General features: G+C 39.4%; 1 protein-coding gene across 1 annotated transcript in view; it reads left to right on the plus strand.

Moving 5' to 3' along the window:
* fat4 (FAT atypical cadherin 4) overlaps nucleotides 1-22,500 on the plus strand; it is a 97,642-nt gene that overhangs the window by 36,158 nt on the left and 38,984 nt on the right. The window contains exons 2-6 of the mRNA XM_079892261.1: nucleotides 5,071-5,202; nucleotides 10,556-10,817; nucleotides 12,106-12,456; nucleotides 16,206-17,128; nucleotides 19,412-19,586. Coding sequence (XP_079748387.1) covers nucleotides 5,071-5,202; nucleotides 10,556-10,817; nucleotides 12,106-12,456; nucleotides 16,206-17,128; nucleotides 19,412-19,586 — 1,843 coding nt within the window. The remainder of the gene's footprint in view (nucleotides 1-5,070; nucleotides 5,203-10,555; nucleotides 10,818-12,105; nucleotides 12,457-16,205; nucleotides 17,129-19,411; nucleotides 19,587-22,500) is intronic.

Below are 22,500 nucleotides of genomic sequence, written 5' to 3' on the forward strand. Positions count from 1 at the left end.
TGTGTTAGAGGAGCTGTTGATCCTGTTGTGGAAATCAACATGAACATCAACAGCCATTTCATTTCATCCACGCGATGAGGTGTGAGATCATGTGTGTTTAATCACGGTGTTCTTCACACACACTCGCCAGCAAACATCACACGCGTGACCCTCGACCTCTTGTTGTGACATCATCTCACATCAGAGCTCTGGTCTCCTGAATGACCTCTGAACTCTGCTTCGCTCAGTACAGTTTTTCGCAATTGCTAAGACGCATTTCTTGAAACCTTCACCCATTTTCTCACAACATCAAACACAAATCCAAATATTCAAACTAAACTCACAAAACCATTGACTCTTCTCAAAAAGTCAAACAATTGCTGTACTCAAAATCAAACAATGCTTTCAGATCATACACACATGAGTCAATAAAATAAGCATACAGATCACCAATCAAAAAATGGAGAAAACAGCATCCAGAACGTTACAGAAAAGACTAATATTATATACAGTAAACAATGTTTGCAATTACATAAAAAGTCTAGTAATTACAACTGAGTAATGTGAACATATTGTATTCTGTATGCACTGCAAGTATAGTATTTTACTGAATATTGAATATTAGGCCTATTGAATCTCTGTATATTCAGCACTTGCCACCAATCTCTTAGCATTTTTAAATCTTACCTTAAAAATCATTTTTTAGGGTAGCTTTCAATTGAATATTTGCATACATTTTTCATTGTGCATTATTTTAAATGGTGTATTTTGTTGCTTTAATTTTAATTTGATATTGTGCATTATTTTATATGGTGTATTTTTGTTGTTTTATTTGTTTCTGTAAAGCGCTTTGAGATGTACAGTTAAAGGCGCTATAGAAAATAAAGTTTATTATTATTATTACTTGAATACTGTAAAAATACTGCAGTCCAACTGCAAAAGCCAAAAAGTTCAAATAAAACTCTTAATGAAAGGCATATTACTGTACACTCAAATACTGTAAGTTGTGCAACAGCAAAATCAGGGTCAATGAACCAAAATACTTAGTTTAGTGTTTTAGCAATTCAGAAAAACTGTAATACAGCGAGTGAAACATTTATTTCATGACTGAACTCAGACGTTTAAACTCTCTGGGTCATTTTCATGTGTGAGCATAAATGAGATGCATTTCTGATTTTTCATTTTGAGTTTCCTCTAGTGGAAGCGTTTGGTACTGCACTCTCACTGAAAGATCATTCACTGAGATATCAAGATCACATTTGGAGCATAACTCATAACTCATAACTCATAACTCATAACTTGTTTAGATTTATGGGTTTGATTTTCTCAGTTTTAGAGTAGAACAGGTTTTTGGAAAAACATGCCAGAAAGAGAGAGAATTATTAGGATCAATTAAAGCTGGTTTGGTCGATATAGAGATTGTTTAAGTGAGTTGAACTCAAACTCACCTCTGATTCTGTAACTTCAGTCTAACACTACGACACACACTAGAGATGGTGTGTGTTTAATAATAGAGTCAAACAAGCTGAAACTGAGACTCTGAGCTCTGAAACTCAACCTGATCTGTGTGTGTGAGTGAGTGAGTGAGTGAGTGAGTGAGTGAGTGAGTGTGTGAGTGTGTGAGTGAGCGAGCGAGCGAGCGAGTGATTGAGTGAGTGTGTGTGTGTGTGTGTGAGTGTGTGAGTGAGTGAGTGAGTGAGTGAGTGAGAGTGAGTGACTGAGTGTGTGTGTAAGTGTGTGTGTGTGTGTGAGTGAGTGAGAGTGAGTGACTGAGTGTGTGTGTAAGTGTGTGTGTGTGTGTGTGTGTGTGTGTGTGTAAGTGTGTGTGTGTGTCGGTTTGTCTTTCACCTGTGTATATTCTCAGTAGACACACACACTTTTCCCGGTTTTCCTCTGCTTTGATATGATTCTCCCGGGGGATTGTGGGTGAAATAAACTCAGTGTAATTATCTCTCGTGTCTCTTGATGATGCGTCGGGATTATTTACACTTCAGAGCGAGCGTGAATATTCATGCGGCGTCGAGTTCAGCAGAGGAAGATGATGTTATATATATTTCTTCTGTTATTCTTCGGATCCGCGGGTGTGAAAACTATCGGTTCTTCACCTCGATCTCGAGTCTGTCCTGCGACACACACATCACTGAACTATAACTCAGCGAGAGTCGTGTGTGTTCGTCAAGAGCGCGCTAATGAGGAACACACATCCCAGCATGCATTAGCCGTCATTTCACTGTCTAGATTAACTATAGACCCGATATAGTCCGGCTATGAGTAACGGTTCTTGCACACGGAGTCCGAAATTCGTGTCCGAATTTCGTGTTTTCGCACGTTATAAAATAAATACGACATCATGTCGTGTCAATCACGCTTACACACTGCCTCCGAAACTCTCATCCGTCATAAAAAAATTTGGATCAATGAGACACGTCAAAATCAATCAAAACCCACAGCCATTTAGAATGCGTGTGGGCAGACTCAGGCAATCAGAACAGCGTGTGGGCGGAGTCAGCCAATCAGTACAGCGTGTGGGTGGAGTCAGCCAATCAGTACAGCGTGTGGGTGGAGTCAGCCAATCAGTACAGCGTGTGGGCGGAGTCAGACAATCAGGACAGCGTGTGGGCGGAGTCAGCCAATCAGGACAGCGTGTGGGCGGAGTCAGCCAATCAGGACAGCGTGTGGGCGGAGTCAGCCAATCAGTACAGCGTGTGGGCGGAGTCAGACAATCAGGACAGCGTGTGGGCGGAGTCAGACAATCAGGACAGCGTGTGGGCGGAGTCAGCCAATCAGAACAGTGTGTGTGCGGAGTCAGCCAATCAGAACAGCGTGTGGGTGGAGCCAGCCAATCAGAACAGTGTGTGGGCGGAGTCAGCCAATCAGAACAGCGTGTGGGCGGAGTCTCGCGGCACCAGAGAGTAATGTTGACGGCACTCGTAAGAAAATGGATAAGTACATAATCAAATTCACAAATATTACACCATTTAAACATTATTAAAAATACATAGGCTGAGTTACTAAAACAATCTTTGTCGAAGAATACACTTGTTTGTTCACAGTTTGAACGTTCTTGTTTCCATTTGTTTAATTTGAAGATCTGAGGTGAATTATCCAGTGTTTCTTTTACAGCTTCAAAGCTGGAGCACTAAATGATATTCAGAGTCACATGACACGCTTTTAACATTAAATAAAGCACATAAACAGCACCCGAGATTATCATCGCCACACTTTGTGTTTGTTGTTCCAGCGCGACGTCGCAGAAAAATAGAAACCGTTTCTAAACTAGAATCGTCGCGTGTCGCCGTCGCGGCTGGATAGGACAAACTCTCTGATTAACATGGAGAATAACCTTTTATCGTGCGGTGCGGTGCGTTTTGTTAGGACACGGTGTTACACTCTTCTAGCCAAAATAACTTTTGTTACAAGTCGTTTTTGCCAAAATAACTTGCGAGATGTTTGATATTCCATCATGTTAGTAAAGTCAACAGTGATTACAAGGTGTTTGGTTTCATTTCTTCACTCATTTCATTTCTTTGTGATCTAATTGATGTCTAGTCTATCTTGGGTGATGGTTTAGACGTCTATTACATTTCCACTGACAGCCCAAATTTCACCTTGTTTTAGTCTAGACATCTGGGCTGTGTGTGGACGCTATTAGACGGCTTCTAAATGCAGAATTGCTTGCTGGGACACTAATGAGGGGAGACTCAGTCTCACCCAAACTCCTGCTGATGTCTGTGTGGTTTTCATTCATTCATTCATTCATTCATTCATTATTTAACCAGGTTAAAAACTCAATGAGATTAAAATATCTTATACAAGAGTGTCCTGGCCAAGAAAGCAACTACAATAACACAGAGATACAAGTACACATCAACACACAATCAAGGATCACAACAGCAATTTACCAAAGGACAAAACACACAATCTGTTGGTTTACGGATGGAAGCATAGTCAGCTTTAAGATGTTTTGTCAATTATTCCAAGCAGAAGAAGCATTAAATTTAAAGCCTTTTTGTCCTACATCTCTGTTCGAATCCAAGGAACTTTAAGATATTACAAATCATTAGAATGAAGAATGTAGCAAATATTGGAATTAGAAACGCAGAGAGGAAAATAAGATGGACTTATAAATAAAACAATACCAGTTCAAACTTCTTCGAGAATACAAAGATGGCAACTCAACTTTATCATATAAAGTGTGATGATGTGCTTGATAACTATAACCTGTAATGAAACGTAAAGCGCTATGATATATATATATTTTTTAATAATGTACTGGAGCATTCATATAAAGCACATCTCCATAATCCTAGAGTGATAAAAAGGTTGGAGATACCAAATATTTCCTTGCACTAAAATAAAATAAAGATCTGTTTCTGAAATAAAAACCCAATTTAAGCTTAAGTTTAGAAAGTAGTTCATTGATATGTAACTTAAAATTTAATTGACTATCAAATAAAATATTTCTGTCTTGTTTTCCATGTACAAATATCTACATTTTCTTAAATCAAGATTTACTGAAGAAGAAAAATAAGCACAAACTCGCTTTTTTTTCATACATTTTTCATTAAACAAGACATACTTTCAGTCATGTTTCTTCTCCAGTAAATGTGTCATGATTTAAGAATGTTTAGATGTGTGTGCTGGAGAACGAGACAGAAACCCTGAGGAAGAGTGTGTGAGTGCAGTGTCAGACGCTTCGAACGCTTCCTGACTTCAGTGTTATATGATGTTGTTCAGGATTCACTGTAGATGTTCATTCATGCTGCATTTCCATCTTCTGTTCTTCAGACAAAAGACCCGCGAGAACCAGAGAGTCCAGAACAATGATTCACTCTCTGCTCTTTTGTGTGCGTTTCCTCTGTGTGTGTGTGTGTGTGTGAGTGTGTGTGTGTGTGTGTGAGAGAGAGAGAGAGAGAGAAAGTGTGTGTGTGTGTGTGTTCATTTGTATGTATTGACCATTGGTGTGTTATCAAGCTGCTGCCTCTGCTTTACTCGTGTAAAATCATGTAAATCTCCAGCTGTCTGATTTCCTCGTTGAATCTCTGTGTGAAGATCTGTTGACTGAATGAAGTTTTGATTTCTGTCTCTCAGGTTGAAATCACCCTTCAGGACGTGAACGACAACCCGCCCGTCTTTCCCACGGACACACTCGACGTCACGATCCAGGAGAACATCAGTGACGGCTTCAGGATAATGCAGATCACAGCCACAGATGCAGACGAGGTACACACACACACACACACACACACACACACAAAGACAGACAGCAGTCAGTAGACGAATGCAAGCGAACGCCACATGAAGCCCGTCAGATGGGGAATGACGTGGATGATGTTGCTAGCAGACGTGTGGGAGGAGTCCGTTTGGCTCCGCCTCTGGACAGACGTGTGGGAGGAGTCAGTTTGGCTCCGCCTACGGACAGGCGTTTGTGTGGGAGGAGTCAGTTTGGCTCCGCCTCTGGACAGGCGTTTGTGTGGGAGGAGTCAGTTTGGCTCCGCCTCTGGACAGGCGTGTGGGAGGAGTCAGTTTGGCTCTGCCTCTGGACAGGCATGTGGGAGGAGTCAGTTTGGCTCCGCCTCCGGACAGGCGTTTGTGTGGGAGGAGTCAGTTTGGCTCCGCCTCTGGACAGGCGTGTGGGAGGAGTCAGTTTGGCTCCGCCTCTGGACAGGCGTCCACCTCTGGACAGGCGTGTGGGAGGAGTCAGTTTGGCTCTGCCTCTGGACAGACGTGTGGGAGGAGTCAGTTTGGCTCCGCCTCTGGACAGGCGTCCACCTCTGGACAGGCGTGTGGGAGGAGTCAGTTTGGCTCTGCCTCTGGACAGACGTGTGGGAGGAGTCAGTTTGGCTCCGCCTCCAGACAGGCGTTTGTGTGGGAGGAGTCAGTTTGGCTCCGCCTCTGGACACACGTGTGGGAGGAGTCAGTTTGGCTCTGTCTCTGGACACACGTGTGGGAGGAGTCAGTTTGGCTCCGCCTCCAGACAGAGATGATCTGCAGCGTTTGATATGTTTCCGCAGCGCTAGATTAACTTTAATCAAGCAGAAAAGAGGGCGACACAGTCTAACACACTGATGTTCTGAGACGGTATTCAGACTTCAGAGCTCATTTCCAGTGTTGATTCTCTGAGTGTGTCGCGTGTTCGTCTCCAGATGATGGTTTGTTGGCAGAGAGAGTGAGAGAGTATTAAACTGCTCGTTCTTTACAGGAAGACAACATTAAACCGAACACAGAGAAATCTAATGCTCTGACGCCACTGAAACACTCGTATGCAAAAACCTGATCGAAAATAAGAAGTATGTAAATGTGTTCTGGGTGTTTGCTATAAAAATGATATAGACACAACTTTAACAAAAATTAAAATAGAAAAAAAAAATGTAACCAGTTTTTAACATCAAACAGTGTAACAGGATGTTTTTGTACAGATAAAATGACTGGAAGTGAATGACAATGAATATGGTGGATAAGACAATAATAAGAGACCCTAAATAAAAGGCATTTATTATTTTAAAGTGCCCCTATTATACTCTATTAAAGGCTCCTAATGTTGTTGAGTTTCTCCTACAACAGCTTCACATTCATCCAGATCTAAAACACTTTAACGTCCTCATAATCTCCAGTGCAGCGTCAGCTCTTTCCTCTCAGTGTCTGAAACGCTTCAGTCTCTCTAAGCCCCGCCTCTCTGAGAGCTGCTCTGCTCTGATTGGTCAGAAAGCAAACGCTCATTATCATATCTGAATCTCAGCTCTTGATCTCAGTGATACGAACAGTAATGATGGCGTGGGTTTTACCATATCAATCTCAGAAAACAGCGTCTTCTCCACATGAACAACACGAACCAAACTCTTCCAGTCTCAGATACACTACAGTGTTTGAGGGCGGAGCTAAGAGACGCTGCTCAGCCAATCAAGACCACAGGCTGGCATTATGCTAATTAGTTACAAACCTACATAGGAAGTGAGACTGAATTACTGACGACTCGTTTCAGTTCAGAATCGATTTGTTCTTTTAGGAGATGATATGCACTTTGATCTTTGAAACTTTTAGACCTTTTACATTCAGCTTTATTACACACTACATGAAAGGAAATAAGCATAAAAGTGGCACTTAAAAGCACCTTAATATATTTATTGTGTCAGCTTATATTACATTAATATTTGACCTTTTTAATTATTCCGATATAACTTATTTTACTACTGGTGTTGGAGAAATCTCATCTGGGAACTTTCTCTCCTCTTGGTTATCCTCGTTTCCAGCTTTTTTTGTTTTTAAATGGCAACCTTGGCACAGTGATCAGGAATTATGGGATTTTTGTGCTCCAAAAGTCCTCCGTTTTAGAGTCGGCCACTAACAGCATGCCTGAATCCCGTCCAGGGTTATTCCTGTACGGCTCTCCGTGTTTCCAGAACTCAGACCGGATCTGTCTCGGATGAAGCCGTACGTGTGATGAAGATAAAGAAGCTGGATCCGTTTCTGTGACGCGAACATCAGTCTGTGTGTGTGGTTGCTATGCAGAGTGTGCCGTGGTTGCCATACACAAACAACGTTACGTTTCAACATTCATAAACAACTGTAAACACATCCAAAAGCCAATTATACAGTGTATTCATGAAGAACATAAAGTTCATCATCTCTCGAATTTAAACCATGTCTGAATGTTCGTCCATACGGTCATGTGTGTCTGTCCAGCGTCATTTTAGTGTCGTTAATATACTATTATAATTTTATACTTAGTTAATATTTTAAATTATTTTGAATTTTCTATTAGTTTAAATTTAGTTTTTTTCAAATATTAGTATTTAGGTTTTAACAAATTGTTGTTGTAGTTTTTAATTCCTTTTTCAGTAATTTTAGTGTTTTTCTAAAAAAAATTATACTTTTTAAAAGTTTATATCTATAATAGTAAATATCTAATATCTATATTTAATATTATTTCATCTTATTTTCCATTTTAATTTTAATTAAAGTTTTAGTATTGTGTTTTTTTGTAATTTATCTATATATATAAATATAAAAATCTATAAAAAATAAATAAATAAATATATGTGTATATATATATATATTTATGGCCTGTATGGTTTTATTAATTTTAATTTACATTTTAGTCATTATTTTAGTACTTCAAGTTAAACTAAATGAAAATGAGACTAGCTGTAATAAAATAAGTGTATTTCAAAAAAAAAAAAGTTTTTATTTAATTTAATGTTTATTGTATTTCAAGCAACAAAATGTTTTTTAATGGCATTAGTTTGAGTGAACCATAATAACCCGAGTAATTTCCCCGTCCCGCAGAGCAAACGAGCGTCGGGATCATTCCCTCTCCGGAAGAGGCCCAGGTGGCTGATGGGAAAACCAGAGATCAGGAATCATATTCTCTCGTTTTTGTTTTTTTTCTCTTCCTCTCTGCTTTCTTCTTTCCAGCAGACTTATGAGAGAGAGAGAGACCGAGAGAGAGAGAGAGAACGCCACAGTATTCAGGCTATTTAATGAATGTCCACACTGCAAAAAATGCTTTTCTTACTCAGTATTTTTGTCTTTTATTCCAGTCCAAATATCTAAACATTCTTAAATCAAGATGCATTTACTAAAGTGGTTAAATGCCATTCGATGTTATGTCTTGTTTTCTGCAGGAAAAAAATCAAAATGAAGTGAGTTTTTGCTTAAAACTAGCAAAATGATCTGCCAATGGGGTAAGAGAAATAATCTTCTTTTTGTCTGAATTAACATTATTGGCAGATAATTTTGCTTGTTTTAGGCAAAAACTCACTTTTTTCCCGCAGAAAACAATACATAACATCGAATGGCAGTTTACTCATCAAGTAAATGCATGTTGATTTAAGAATTTTTAGATATTTGGACTGGAATCAAGACAAAAATACTAAGTAAGAAAAGCATTTTTTTGCAGTGCACAGTTTAAAATGGCAGTAAATGAATAAAAGGTTTAATGTGCGGCCGAAACACCAGCAGGTGTTCAGTGGTTTTCTGTTTTCGAGGCCCTGGATGATCTTCGGCTCTTTGATGTCGTGAAGCGTCTCTTCTTTAACGTGTCTGTCTGAACTCGTATTGTCTCGTGCTGGAATGGGGACGTCACGATCTGTCACCGGCGTTATTCATGTGCCACGCTGGACTGGTGTGGAGTATCAGATGTTCAGCGCTGTGTGTATCAGGGGATCTATTAGCTGAGTTTACAGAGGAACCGTATATCCGTCCGGTTCAAAGGCACAACTGTGCGTCTCTCGCCCCGTCTCTCTCTCTCTCTCTCTCTCTGTCTCTCTCTCTGTCTCTCTCTCTCTCTCTCTCTCTGTCTCTCTCTCTCTCTCTCTCTCTCGTTGGGTTTGTGTTTCTCCGCTGTCAGCTGTGGACTGGAGAAACTCAACACCAGTGTGGAAATTAAATACTTTGCACTCTCACTAATTAATGCCACTGCAATCTGAAGTTCAATGTGTGACGTGATGCACTATTAGTTTTACTTTTACTATATATATATATATGGAGGGCCGAATAACTCAAAATTAAATCATTACATAAATGTTGAAATATTTATATACATTATTAAATGCATAATCATTATTAAAACATGAAAATAATGATAATTAAGCCTACTTTAACTGTTATTTTAGTATTTTCAAAACTCAAGACTTATTATCTTCAGTCGTTTTGCTTCTTCAGTAAATGTATGTTAAAGGAGTGGTATAATGTCCTTTTCACAAGATGTAAAATAAGTCTCTGATGTCCCCAGAGTGTGTGTGTGAAGTTTTAGCTCAAAATACCCCACAGATATTTTTATATAACATGTTAAAATTGTCAATTTTTGAGGGCGAGCAAAAACGCCAGTTTTTTGTGTGTCCCTTTAAATGCAAATGAGTTGCTGCTCCCGGCACAGGGGGTGGAGCTACAACAGCTCAACAACTCACACAGACATGCACTGAAAATTTCTAAAACTTTTAGCCTTTTATGTTCAAACCTAAGTCAGTGACAACATGTAGAAGCAACAGGACATTTCTGAATGGTTAGTTGATGAATTTATGAAGCTGATGTGGAGTTATCTTCTAGTAATTGATTAGCATATTCTGTCTTGATAATCTATAAATCGTGTTCAGGGGGCGGGGTTTATGTAAATTCTAGGGTTGGTGATGTCACTAACCCGGGAGGAATGTGGTGTAGTCTCTACCAGCCGTTTGTTGTAGTCCTTAAAAAGCGATTTCTGTAAAAGCAAATATCTCCCTTTGCTCTGAACTTTGAGCGTTGTAACTTTGCAGATGTTGTTTATGATCAAACAGCAACATTACACACTAACTAAAGTTAGAAAAGTCAAATCATAATCAAACACCCCTTTAATTTAAGGATGTTTAGATATATGTGCTGGAAAACAAGACAGAAACACTGAGGAAGAACATCATTGTTTTTGAAGTGTGCTTCAAAGTTGATGAGCCAATCAAATGCCAGTGGATAAAATCAAGCCCCGCCCCCTACATTACTTCTTGCCTGTGTGTTTAGTTTAACTCATAAATCACATTGCTGAAGTGAAGTCTGTGTTTATGTCAGGTTGGTGTGTGATGGAAGTGTGTGTGTTTGTGTTCAGGGGGCGAACGCTCTGGTGACCTACGCCATCATCAGTGGAGCGGACGACAGTTTCCGCATCGATCCCGAATCCGGCGAGCTGATGGCCACCAGGCGCTTGGACCGAGAGCGCCGGTCGAAGTATTCTCTGCTGGTGCGAGCCGACGACGGCCTGCAATCCTCCGATGTTCGGGTCAACATCACCGTCACAGACCTCAACGATCACGCGCCCAAGTTCTCCCGCTCCGTGTACTCCTTCGACATCCCCGAGGACATGAACCCAGGTACTGACTCTCTTCTGGCTCACTTCACACACTGTAAACCCCAATAAGTTGGCAGAACTCAAATAATCTGAGGTAATCAGTTACATACATTTTTTTTAAGTTAAGAAATGTAACGTTTAAGTAAGCAGAACTTACAGATTTTGTACTTAATTGCTCTTAACTTTAAATATTTGAGTAAGCTTATTCATACATAATTTAAGATTCTCATGTAATCTCTGTTTTAATATATTTAGTAGTGGAAACTTGGCTTGCTTATATGGCTGGTATAAGCAAGCCAAGTTTCCACTACTAAATATATTTAAAATGAGATTCAATAAATGCTACCTTGCTAATTATTAACACAATGCTTTGACAGCATTAGCACAGCATGTGCTGAATGAATGCAGAAATATAAAACTATTAATATACACTGTTCTCAAAGCAAGCTCATGCAACACTCGTCACCATGATGGAACCCCCCCCCCCCCCCAACCCAACTTAACAGAAACTCTTCTAAACTACCATAACAAAACATTAAACACTATTAAATCTCCCACTTAATGTTAATCTGGCAAAAAAATAATAATTTTAGCATTTACTTTCCCTTTTAAGTGTCATGGCAAAGCATGCTGGGAAATAGAAATCCCAGCCCAGTTTCAGTTAAATTTAAGTTTGTCTAAATTAAAAGAAACCTGTTCATAAAACTCAAAACAATGAAACAATTCAGCTTACTTAAAATGTGTCAGTTTTGTGAACTCAAAATATAAAGGAAATTCTAAATACTCATAAAAGTTAATTTGATGGAACTGATTTGTATAATTTGAGTTGGCTCTACTCAAACCAATTCATTATTTCGAGCGCTAGGTTTTACAGTGTACCGTTAAAGACAAAACCTACTGTGAGCTCCGAGGTTAATATATCTGGTTATTATATATTGTAACCATTGTTTTGGAATGCTTGATTGTGATTGGTTTGAGTGTGATTTGGCTCATTTCGAGTCGGACTGACTGATTAAAGGATTAGATAAGGGTAAGAAAAATAATCTTGTTTCTGTTTGAATTAAGATTATTTTTCTCACCCCAATGGCAGATAGTTTAGCTTTTTTTTTAAGCAACAACTCTCTTAATTTTGATTTATTTCCCCAGAAAACAAGACATAATATCAAATGGCATTTTACTCATCTAGTAAATGCTTCTTGATTTAAGAATTTTTAGATATTTGAACTGGAAACAAGACAAAATCCTAAGTAAGAAAAGCATTTTTTGCAGTGCAGTCCCTCATGTGTTTTCTGTTGTCTTTCTCCATTGAGGTTCTATTGTGGCGGCGATTCTGGCCAGCGACTCGGACTCGGGCTCGAACGGTGAGATCACATACTCAATAGAGGAGGATGACGAGGACTCCACCTTCCTCCTGAACCCCGTCACCGGCGTGTTCAACGTCACCCGCCCGCTGGACTACGAGTCTCAGCAGTTTTTCATCCTGACGGTCCAGGCTCGGGACGGGGGCGGCCTGTGCTCTTCTGTCCGGGTCTACTTTAACCTGCTGGACGTCAACGATAACCGGCCCGTCTTCAACAGCTCCATGTACAGCACTTCGGTCCTGGAGAGTCTGAGTCCCGGGACATCCGTGCTCACCGTGAGCGCCAGAGACGCCGATGACGGTAAGCGTAAGAATGCTGACGTCTGTCGGCGCTGATGGCCTCGTGGTCAGCACGCCGACACATGTAGCGCTGTTGCGCTTGGGCGGCCTGAGTTCGAGTCCCATCCCCCGTCTCTCTCCCACCTCACTTCCTGTCAACTCTCTACTGTCCTGTCCCAATAAAAGGCAAAAATCACCAAAAAAAAAAAAAAACAATATAAGAATGCTGACGTCTGCCTGAGCTAAAATATTTACTTGAAGAACCCCTGATATGTTAAATTAATATTTAAATTATGTAACAACACATGTTCAAAGTGTTTTTTTTTTTTTTTTTTTTTTTTTTTTTTTAATATTTTTTAATAATTTTTTTACATTTTATTTTATTTTATTTTATTTTATTTTATTTTATTTTATCGCAAAACCCAGTTTGGGAAACCCTACTCTACTGAGCATAAAAATACATAATATGTCACACACAAATATTAGGTAAAATAATTTTTAATTATATTAAAATTCTTTTCAAACTTTTTTTTGTATTTATAAAATATTTGAATTTAAGGGCATAGAAACTGAAATTCATTAAACAAATTGATACATTTTTATACAAATGTTTTATGAATTTTGATTAATTTTAATTCTATGTTCTTAAATTCAAATTGCAATTCTGTATTCTGTTTTCTACCTACAATTCAAATTTAGGTTGATTAGTTACCTTAGTTTGTTTGCATTTCGATTTTTCATAACTAGTTTAAAATACGTTTCTGTATTTACGTTTCTGTTTCTAAATATACACGATTATTTATAATCGTCATTTTCTATGTTTTTTAACGATTTTTATGTTGTTTTCTACGACACTAAAATTTAATATCATATTTAGATGTAAGAATAGTGAAAAATGCTCATATCATAGCATAAAATACATTTCTGTACTGTTGTTTGCCTTTCGATAAAAAAACAACCTGTTTTTGCTTTTTCATAACTAGTTTAAAATACGTTTCTTTACTGAATTAAACACACACGATTATTGATTATTTATAATCATAATTTTCTACATTTTGCCAGTTCTTAGATGTTTTTAATTATATTTACAGTATGTTGTTTTCTACAAGAGTAAAGTAACTTTATTCATTTAATTTCATATTGCAGTGTTAAAATGTTACAAATATTATAGCATAAAATACATTTCTGCATTATTTATTTATAATCGTCATTTTCTACATTTTTGGGATATTTTTTAACAATATTCATGTTCTGTTCAACAAGAGTAAATTAACTTTATTCATTTAATATCATGTTTTTTTCTTTTTTAAATGTTGCAGAATGTTAATATTGAACACCTAGTTTAGATTCTCACAGAATCATGTCTGGGTCGAGTTGAAGTGAATAGAACTGATGTTTTGCGCAGACGGTGAAGGCAGTTTTGGGGTGAATTATGAGCCGCACGTGTTTTTGAACGGTTTCGTGAGACTCGTCTGGCGTGTCCGTGAGTCTCGCGTCTCGTGTCTCAGACTCTAATGTGGTTACGCTGACCTACATTTGTGCCTGTGGCTTTTCTTCCTCATTCTGCTTGTCTGCCGTCCTCATCGCACACGAGACCGAGACATCATTGTTAGCGTTTCCTGACCCCTGACCCCTGACCCCTGACCCCGGACAGCGTGTAGGTCGGGGTGTTTTGTAAACAGGCCCAGTGTGGGAAGGTGCCACGGCGTTCCACATGAGCTCCCGTCTGAACGGCATTACGGACGCTCAATTAGAGCTCATTTACTCTGAACTGAGCAGATTAGATCTGCAGATCCATATCACACACTCCCTGTACTGTAGCATTATCAGCTTCAGCACGTCTGGACAATCACACATTCATTGTGAATGGATGACGGCCAAACCTCCAAAACGCACCAAAGATATTTCTTGTAGACACTCGGTCTGTGCTGTTCTCTAGTCAAGTCACCTTCATTTATACAGCGCTTTTAATAGTTTGTTTCAAAGCAGCTTTAAGAAAAATTTTGAAAAACGTTCAAAACCGTGAATCTGTGAAAACGGTGTGCACATGCGTATTACGTGTTTAATCTATAGGTGTGCGCATTTGAATATATATGTGCACAGGCGTGTAGTCTTTCTCTACTAACTGACCTCAACACAAAGCTATATGTGCTTTACATGTTCAGATAAGAAGCGAGTTGTCGTCCACGTACTGTCTACACGTGCTGCACAATTAGTGCTCCTCATGTGAAGCCCACGAGACTCTTCTTACTAACACAGTTCAATGTTGGCATGTTGCTGAGTTCACAACACTAGACTCAAATATAAGGAATCCCAAACACTTTGTTAGTCAGACTATTTTCTTTAAACTGAAGTCAATCATTTTATCCCTTAAAACTCATCTTTGATCACCATGATTACATATTTAAATGTTTTTTCCTTGAAAAAAAATTATTCATGCCTTAAAATATCTTGAATGTAACTCGACACCCTTGCCTCATTTAGTATGCGCGGTTCTATGAATATGCAAATGAGCCCCGCCTCCACTCACTCACTCAGCTCAGAGATCCACTGGTTGACGATCACACGTTGATCTGATTGGTTACAAGGTAGTTTGTGACGTCAGAAACACCAGCGATTTCAAAGCGTGTTTTTGAGACTGTCTTTGGTTCACTGCAGTTTTAAGGAGGAAATACTCAGCAATGGTGTCGACTTATGAATTTACACATGGTTTGTCTTTAAGCGTATTAAAAACTCCACATAGACACATAAACAACATTAAAAGCTGGATGTTCACCACAGGGGGACTTTTATAATATTTCAGTTAATATTTCAGTAATTTAACATTCGAAGGTGAGATGGCAGCTATCGCATCCGTTGCTGTTCCTATTCTTCTTCTTCTTCCACTCTGGAAGTTATGAATTTTGGATCACAGATAGAGGACAATCTGATCATTAAACACACCAATTACAGAGTCTCTAACTCAATCGCTCTAGCACCACCAACTGTCTAAAATTTTGAGCCATAAGGGCTAGAAAGAAAATTCAATTTTCAAAACTGTTCCGCCATTTTTTCATTTCCCGATAAAAACGAACTGAACAAGATCATCTTCCGACAATGCAGACAAAAAGTTATAGAATTCAAGTTGATTTGTCAAAACGTTCTCGAATAACGCGCAAACTAATTCGACGAATAGCATGCCAAAATGAACGTGAGGCTGGATAGCCAACCTGGATAGTTTCAGCGCAGTGCCACCTAGTGGTCAGGATATTTTGTTTTACATTTGTTTTTATAACATAAAAATGGCTCTTTTTTCTTATAACAAAACTGGCCTCTTTAGCGTTTTACGAATTTTGTCGTAAAATGCTATATTTTACGAGTGCATTGCCGTATCGTTACGAAACTCTGTATGTGTGTCTTCGGCACCATGCCCTGAAGGTAAACAAAAAGTTTAGATTTTTCCAAAAATGCTCATTACCTTTGATTGTATTTGCTTATTGTAATGAAACTGGTCTTAATAGATTCCTCGGGTCATGCCGAGAACATAGATATCAATTATACCGAACATCCTATCCACCATTTTGATTTTCTTTCAAAACCTAATTTTTCGAACTCCTCCTAAATTGTTGGTGATTTTTACCTAAATCGAGGCGTATCATCTTCAGACCATACCGGCAAAAAGTCAAGGATTTTGTGTTGATAGACGAAACATTGTTTATGTTTTCTACAACGGTAAGTTACAGCAGAGGTATAACCCATTATTAATTTAACAGCATGTGTGGTGTTTTTCAGGGCCGAATGCGGAGCTGCGTTACACGATTGCGTCAGGTGACCCGCAGTCCCAGTTCACCATTACCGACACGGGCGTCTTACAGACCAAGAAACCCTTGGACCGCGAGACGCAGTCTTTCTACAACCTGGTCATCACCGTTAATGACTTGGCTCCGCCTCCCATGACCCGCTTCACCAGCACCGCCCAGGTGTCAATCATTCTGCTGGACGTCAACGACTGCCCGCCCACCTTCACTTCGCAGTCGACGGCGTACATTCAGGAGAACACGCCGGTGGATACGGTGGTGTTTTCGGCGCTGGCCACTGACGCCGACAGCGGGCCGAACAGCTACGTGGAATATTCCCTCAAAGGGCCGTTCGGAAACAAGTTTAGCATCGGGAACATCGATGGCGGCGTGATTTTGGTTGGCGAACTGGATCGCGAAGAAATGGCGAATTACTCTTTGATAATCATGGCCACCGATAAAGGTGATCCACCGCTTTCGTCCACGATGGAGGTCACCATGATGGTTCTGGACGTGAACGACAACACGCCGAGCTTCTCCCAGAACATCTACGACATCGAGATCGAGGAGAACACGCTCACCGGAACCGACGTCCTGCGCGTTTTCGCCAGCGACGCGGACGAGGGAACGAACGGGCAGATTCGCTTTTCAATCGCCGGCGGAAACGTGAACTCCGATTTCCGGATCGACTCGGTGACGGGAGTTATTTCAGTGGCGAAGCTCCTGGATCGGGAGACGCGATCTTCGTATTCTCTGACCGTTCAGGCTTCGGATCGCGGGAGTAGCTCACGCGTGGATCGCGCCACCGTTAACATTGTGCTTTTGGATGTGAACGACCGCTCGCCTGTGTTCGAGCTCTCGCCGTACACCGTCAGCGTGCAGGAGAACTTAGGAAACCTGCCCAAGAACATCTTACAGGCAAGTACACCGCATTCATGCAGCTTTCGAGTTTGGCCATTTCAGCGATAGTACATAAACATGCATAACTCACAGCTCTTCACCGCAACCCGCCAAAATAAAAGTTCGTTTAACTTGAAGAAATTATGACAGAAATATATCACTATTGGGTTACCTTTTATTTTAAGGTGTCATTGTTACAGTGTAATTATATATTTAAGTGCTGAGTAATATTAATATAGGGTTAGGGTAGCATTAGGGTTTGGTTGAGGGTTAATTGCATGTAATTATGCATAATTTACTGTTATTACTATGGTAAGTACATGTAACATATGCAACAAGGACACTGTAAAATAAAGTGTTACCTACTATTGTACAGTTGAATGTACCACTCACAGTAATAAGAACAATAACAATGAATAATAATAATACAATTATTAAAACTATATTTTTAAGGAATATCACACAATATTTCATCCATGTTTTCATTTTAACCATAAATGTCTGTTTTGCATCAGTTTGTTTGGCAAAAATAAAAGGATTAATTTAAAGATTTATGTTTTATGCCTTAATTTGATTACTGTTGTTTTTAATAATAAATTTGTATTAAATATTAAATCCAGAAAAATTTAAACGGACAACCCAGAATTTAATAAAACATTTCTTTGGGCCCTATTGTTGTAATTTTTTTTTTATGAATTACAATTTTATGAATTCAGTTGATTAGACGTGCTTTTTGATTATTATAACTAAATTAAACCATTAAAAAGGAATCCAGAAAGTTTATTATTTAAGAAAAATCCAATTGAATTTGTGGGGGAAAAAATTATGGATTTCATAGGGCCCTAAAATGTAATTTTTGCTAAATGTTTAATACATTTTTGTTCAATTGTGTAAGTCTCGGGATTTCAATTAATTAGAACTTTTTTTTTTATTAATAAAATGTAATTTAACCATTTAAATGTAATCCAGAAATATTTAAATGGGGAAAAAACGGCATCTGAAAAAGAAAAAAAAAACATAATTTGGGAAAAAATAAAACAGATTTCATAGGGCCTTCATCGCTATTAACATATGGGTTTCCTTGTCAGAAACTGGACATGAACGGCCTCTCAAGTCACATTTACAACTGGGAAACTCAGAGATAATTGTTAGTTTCTGAGTTGTTCAGTCTCATTCAGATTAATTTTTCCCACATCCTACATTGTGTCCTCTTGACGGTTACAATCATGTATTATTTACGTATATAAATAGCCATTTGATGCATATTGCATGTATTTTACACAGTGAATGCATCATTTGTCAATGAATGGGACGTTGCATTTTATTTAATATGGATATTGACTAAATATCTTCAATACATTCAGGCTTTTCCCAAGAAACGAACCTCATATGGACTTGAACGTGCCGATTTTAAAAGTGGGATTAGCATGTAAAGGCAGCATTAGTTCATCTCTTTAGAGCGGGCGGCTTTGGTTCTACAGCATTTATGAATTTGCTTTGGCATGCAGAAACGCAAGAGCAAATTTCCAACACAAACCACGCTCTTACTTGGAAATGTGACTGGAAGTGTTTGACGTCGCTGGAATGATAAATGCAGGGAGTGGATTCGGCTTCCCGCTGTACGGTGACGGGGTGTAACTGCACAACGCTTTACACTTCGGATAAATTACATAATGAATCCAAACAAACCTCACCTGAGAGGGGAAATGAGCTGGAGTCAGGTGTGCCAGCGCTTCTCACGCAAAACCTCACAAGAGTGTAGACCAACCCGTGTGAACATTTCTGCTTCTATAAAATGCAAAGAAATTGCTATAATAAGCAATTAACAAAAAAAATGTAATCTTTCATGTATGTCTTTCAGATCCACTCCAAACGTTTGTTTGTAATGATTAACGGTAACTGGTCTTTTTTATTGATCATTCTGGATTTGTACAATATTTTGCAATCATGTTTTTGTGCTCCATTCATCCGATTTGTGATTAGTTTTTAGGAAATTCAAATTTAAGGTCATAAAAGTCCCCCTGTAGTCAATCATTTTATCCCTTAAAACTCATCTTTGATCACCAAAATCACATTTTTCCTTGAAAAAAAATTGTTAATGCCTTAAAATATCGTGAATGTAACTCGACACCCGTGCCTCATTTAGTATGCGCGGTTCTATGAATATGCAAATGAGCCCCGCCTCCACTCACTCACTCAGCTCAGAGATCCACTGGTTGACGATCACACGTTGATCTGATTGGTTACAAGGTAGTTTGTGACGTCAGAAACACAGTGTTAACTCTCGGTGTGTGTCGGCAGGTTGTGGCCCGGGACGATGACCTGGGCGCTAACGGTCAGATCATCTACACACTCTCCAGTGGGAATGAAGCCGGATCTTTCAGCCTCTCATCCGCCGGTCAGCTGATCCTGATCCGAACACTGGACCGGGAAACTCAGGACAGATTCACGCTGGTCATCACGGCTCACGACGCCGGTAAGAGTCAGAAACAAAATCTTGTTTTCCTTTGAAGTGAGTTGTTCGCAAAGCCCCGCCCCTTTTAGTGTGTCCGACGAGCCGTGTTGCTCTCATGCCAAACCATGTTCACACGCAGTGAAAAATACATCGCAGAGCAGAGAGGACACTGACAACGCGCCGACAGACAGGACTTTTGATATGAAACTATGTCTCAACTTTCAAATTTGGTAATTTTTTAAAGAAATGTAAACAATTAATACCATTTTGTGTCTCTTTCATGTGTCGTGACAGATCGCTTAGGTAAAGCTCCTCGTGAACCGATCATCTCTTCCTTCTAGTTCATTTATAGCATCAAATAAACTTCCGTTTTTCAAGTACAAATCCTCCAACGTTAATCTACTAACTCTCCTGACTGCTTTGTTGGACAAAAATGGCATATTCGATTATGATTGGTCAGATCGCCTGTCAGTCAAACTCCCTGCGAAGGGTCAGTTAAGATTATTTTTCTGACTCCATTGGCAGATATTTGTTCTTGCTTTAAGCATAAACTCACTTCAGTAACAAGACTAATTTCCTTCTCCAGTATACGTGTCTGTGTGTGTGTGTGTGTGTGTGTGTGTGTGAGTGTGTGATGGGTAGGTTTAGGGGTCGGGTTACTGTGTGTGTGTGTGTGTGTGTGTGTGTGTGTGTGTGATGGGTAGGTTTAGGGGTCGGGTTACTGTGTGTGTGTGTGTGTGTGTGTGATGGGTAGGTTTAGGGGTCGGGTTACTGTGTGTGTGTGTGTGTGTGTGTGTGTGTGTGTGTGTGTGATGGGTAGGTTTAGGGGTCGGGTTACTGTGTGTGTGTGTGTGTGTGTGTGTGTGTGTGTGTGTGTGTGTGTGATGGGTAGGTTTAGGGGTCGGGTTACTGTGTGTGTGTGTGTGTGTGTGTGTGTGTGTGTGTGAATGATGGGTAGGTGTAGGGATCGGGTTAGTATGTGTGTGTGTGTGTGTTTGTGTGTGTGTGTGATGGGTAGGTTTAGGGATTGGGTTAGTGTGTGTGTGTGTGTGTGTGTTTGTGTGTGTGTGTGATGGGTAGGTTTAGGGATTGGGTTAGTGTGTGTGTGTGTGTGTGTGTGATGGGTAGGTTTAGGGGTCAGGTTAGTGTGTGTTTGTGTGTGTGTGTGTGTGTGTGTGTGATGGGTAGGTTTAGGCATCGGGTTAGTGTGTGTGTGTGTGTGTGTGTGTGTGTGTGTGTGTGTGATGGGGTAGTTTTAGGGGTCTAGTTAGTGTGTGTGTGTGTGATGGGTAGGTTTAGGGGTCGGGTTAGTGTGTGTGTGTGTGTGTGTGTGTGTGATGGGTAGGGTTCGGTATAAAAACCATTACGTCTATGCAATATCTCCATTTAGATAGCTAAGTATACGTGTCTGTGTGTGTGTGTGTGTGTGTGTGTTCTCTGGTCTTTGGTTAACCCGTCTCAGCCGACCGGTGCCTCTCCTTCATTCCTCTGAGGGTCACATGACCCGCTGTAACGGCATGGATTCGCTCCGGACATCGACGAGAACTTTAGACAGTCAATAGCGTCTGAATCTGCCAAGCGTCGGAAACGGTTGTCGAGCGCGGAGAGAAGCTCACACTGTGACTGATGTTCTGGCCCGGACACACTCTGCAGACGGTTCTTACATCTTCTACACTGCTTTTGGTAGTAAATCTGCTGAAGTTTGTGCTCTGGGTTTAAACGTGATCAGATGTCTCAATTTTCACTATTACAGACTCGTTCCCTGTTTAAATCCGTTTAGACTGGTCTGAAACTCCCTAAAACCAGTTCAGTCCTCCCGCTTCAAGATCTCATTCAGTGGTACTTGTAGGTATTAGTGAGTATGTTTAAAAGTAAATCCTGCAGGAATTTTTTCAGTGCGTATGTTTATCACAAACAAATGTGATTAATGCTGCAAATGTTTATGTGTGTTTGTCTCTGTTTGCGCTGCTTTCTGCCAAACGCTCCTCCAGCTCTCTGAAATCTGCAAGCAGAAACAAACTCCCTGAATGCTGTAGAAAGAGCCCATTGTGTCCTGATAGTGAAATATGGGGAGCGTCTGAAACGCTCCGACTGAGCTTTCCTGGACCATCTCAATGATTTTCCCATTCCTGGGTTTCCAGTGGATTTGTGATTCAGATCCGAGTCGAAGCCCATTGACACGTTCACCAGACGGCCGGCTCAGGAAGCCATTATTTCTCATATTCTGATGTTCCTAATGTACTTTTTCATGATCGTTTTTCTATGGAAGCCCATTTCCGCCACATAAGGAAAAAAAAAAACATGCTCTGGTAAATCAAAAGTCGAAATTATAACATAAGTCATAATTATGAGATGAAAAGGCAAAATTCTGACTTTAAAAGTAATAATAATGAGATAAAAAGGTTATGACACACTAAGTCATAATTATGAGATCTCGAGAAGTCGAAATTGATTTTAAAAGTCAAAATTATGGCATACTAAGTCAAATTATGAATTAAGTCATAATTATGAAATAAAATGTCAATTTTATCTCATAAGATTTATCTCATAATTGTGACTGTTTTGATGTCGTATTTGACTTTTTAATCTCGTAGATTCGATTTAATGTCATAATTTTGACTTGTCTTAATTTCGATTGTCATATAATTTCAATTTAGTGTCATAATTTTGACTTTTTAAGTCATAATTTTGATTGCCATAATTTTAGATTTTAAAATCATAATTTCGATTTGTGTGTAATAATTTGACATTTTAAATCATAATCTCGTAGATTGAATTTAATGTCATAATTTTGACTTGTCATAATTACGATTGTCATAATTTAACTTTTTAAGTCATAATTTCAATTTAGTGTCATCATTTTGACTTTTCAAATAATCATTTTGATTGCCATAATTTTAGATTTTAAAATCATAATTTCGATTTTGTATGTAAT

Source organism: Squalius cephalus (genome assembly GCF_949319135.1).
Source record: "Squalius cephalus genome assembly, chromosome: 14".
In the NCBI taxonomy this organism is placed as follows: Eukaryota; Metazoa; Chordata; class Actinopteri; order Cypriniformes; family Leuciscidae; genus Squalius; species Squalius cephalus.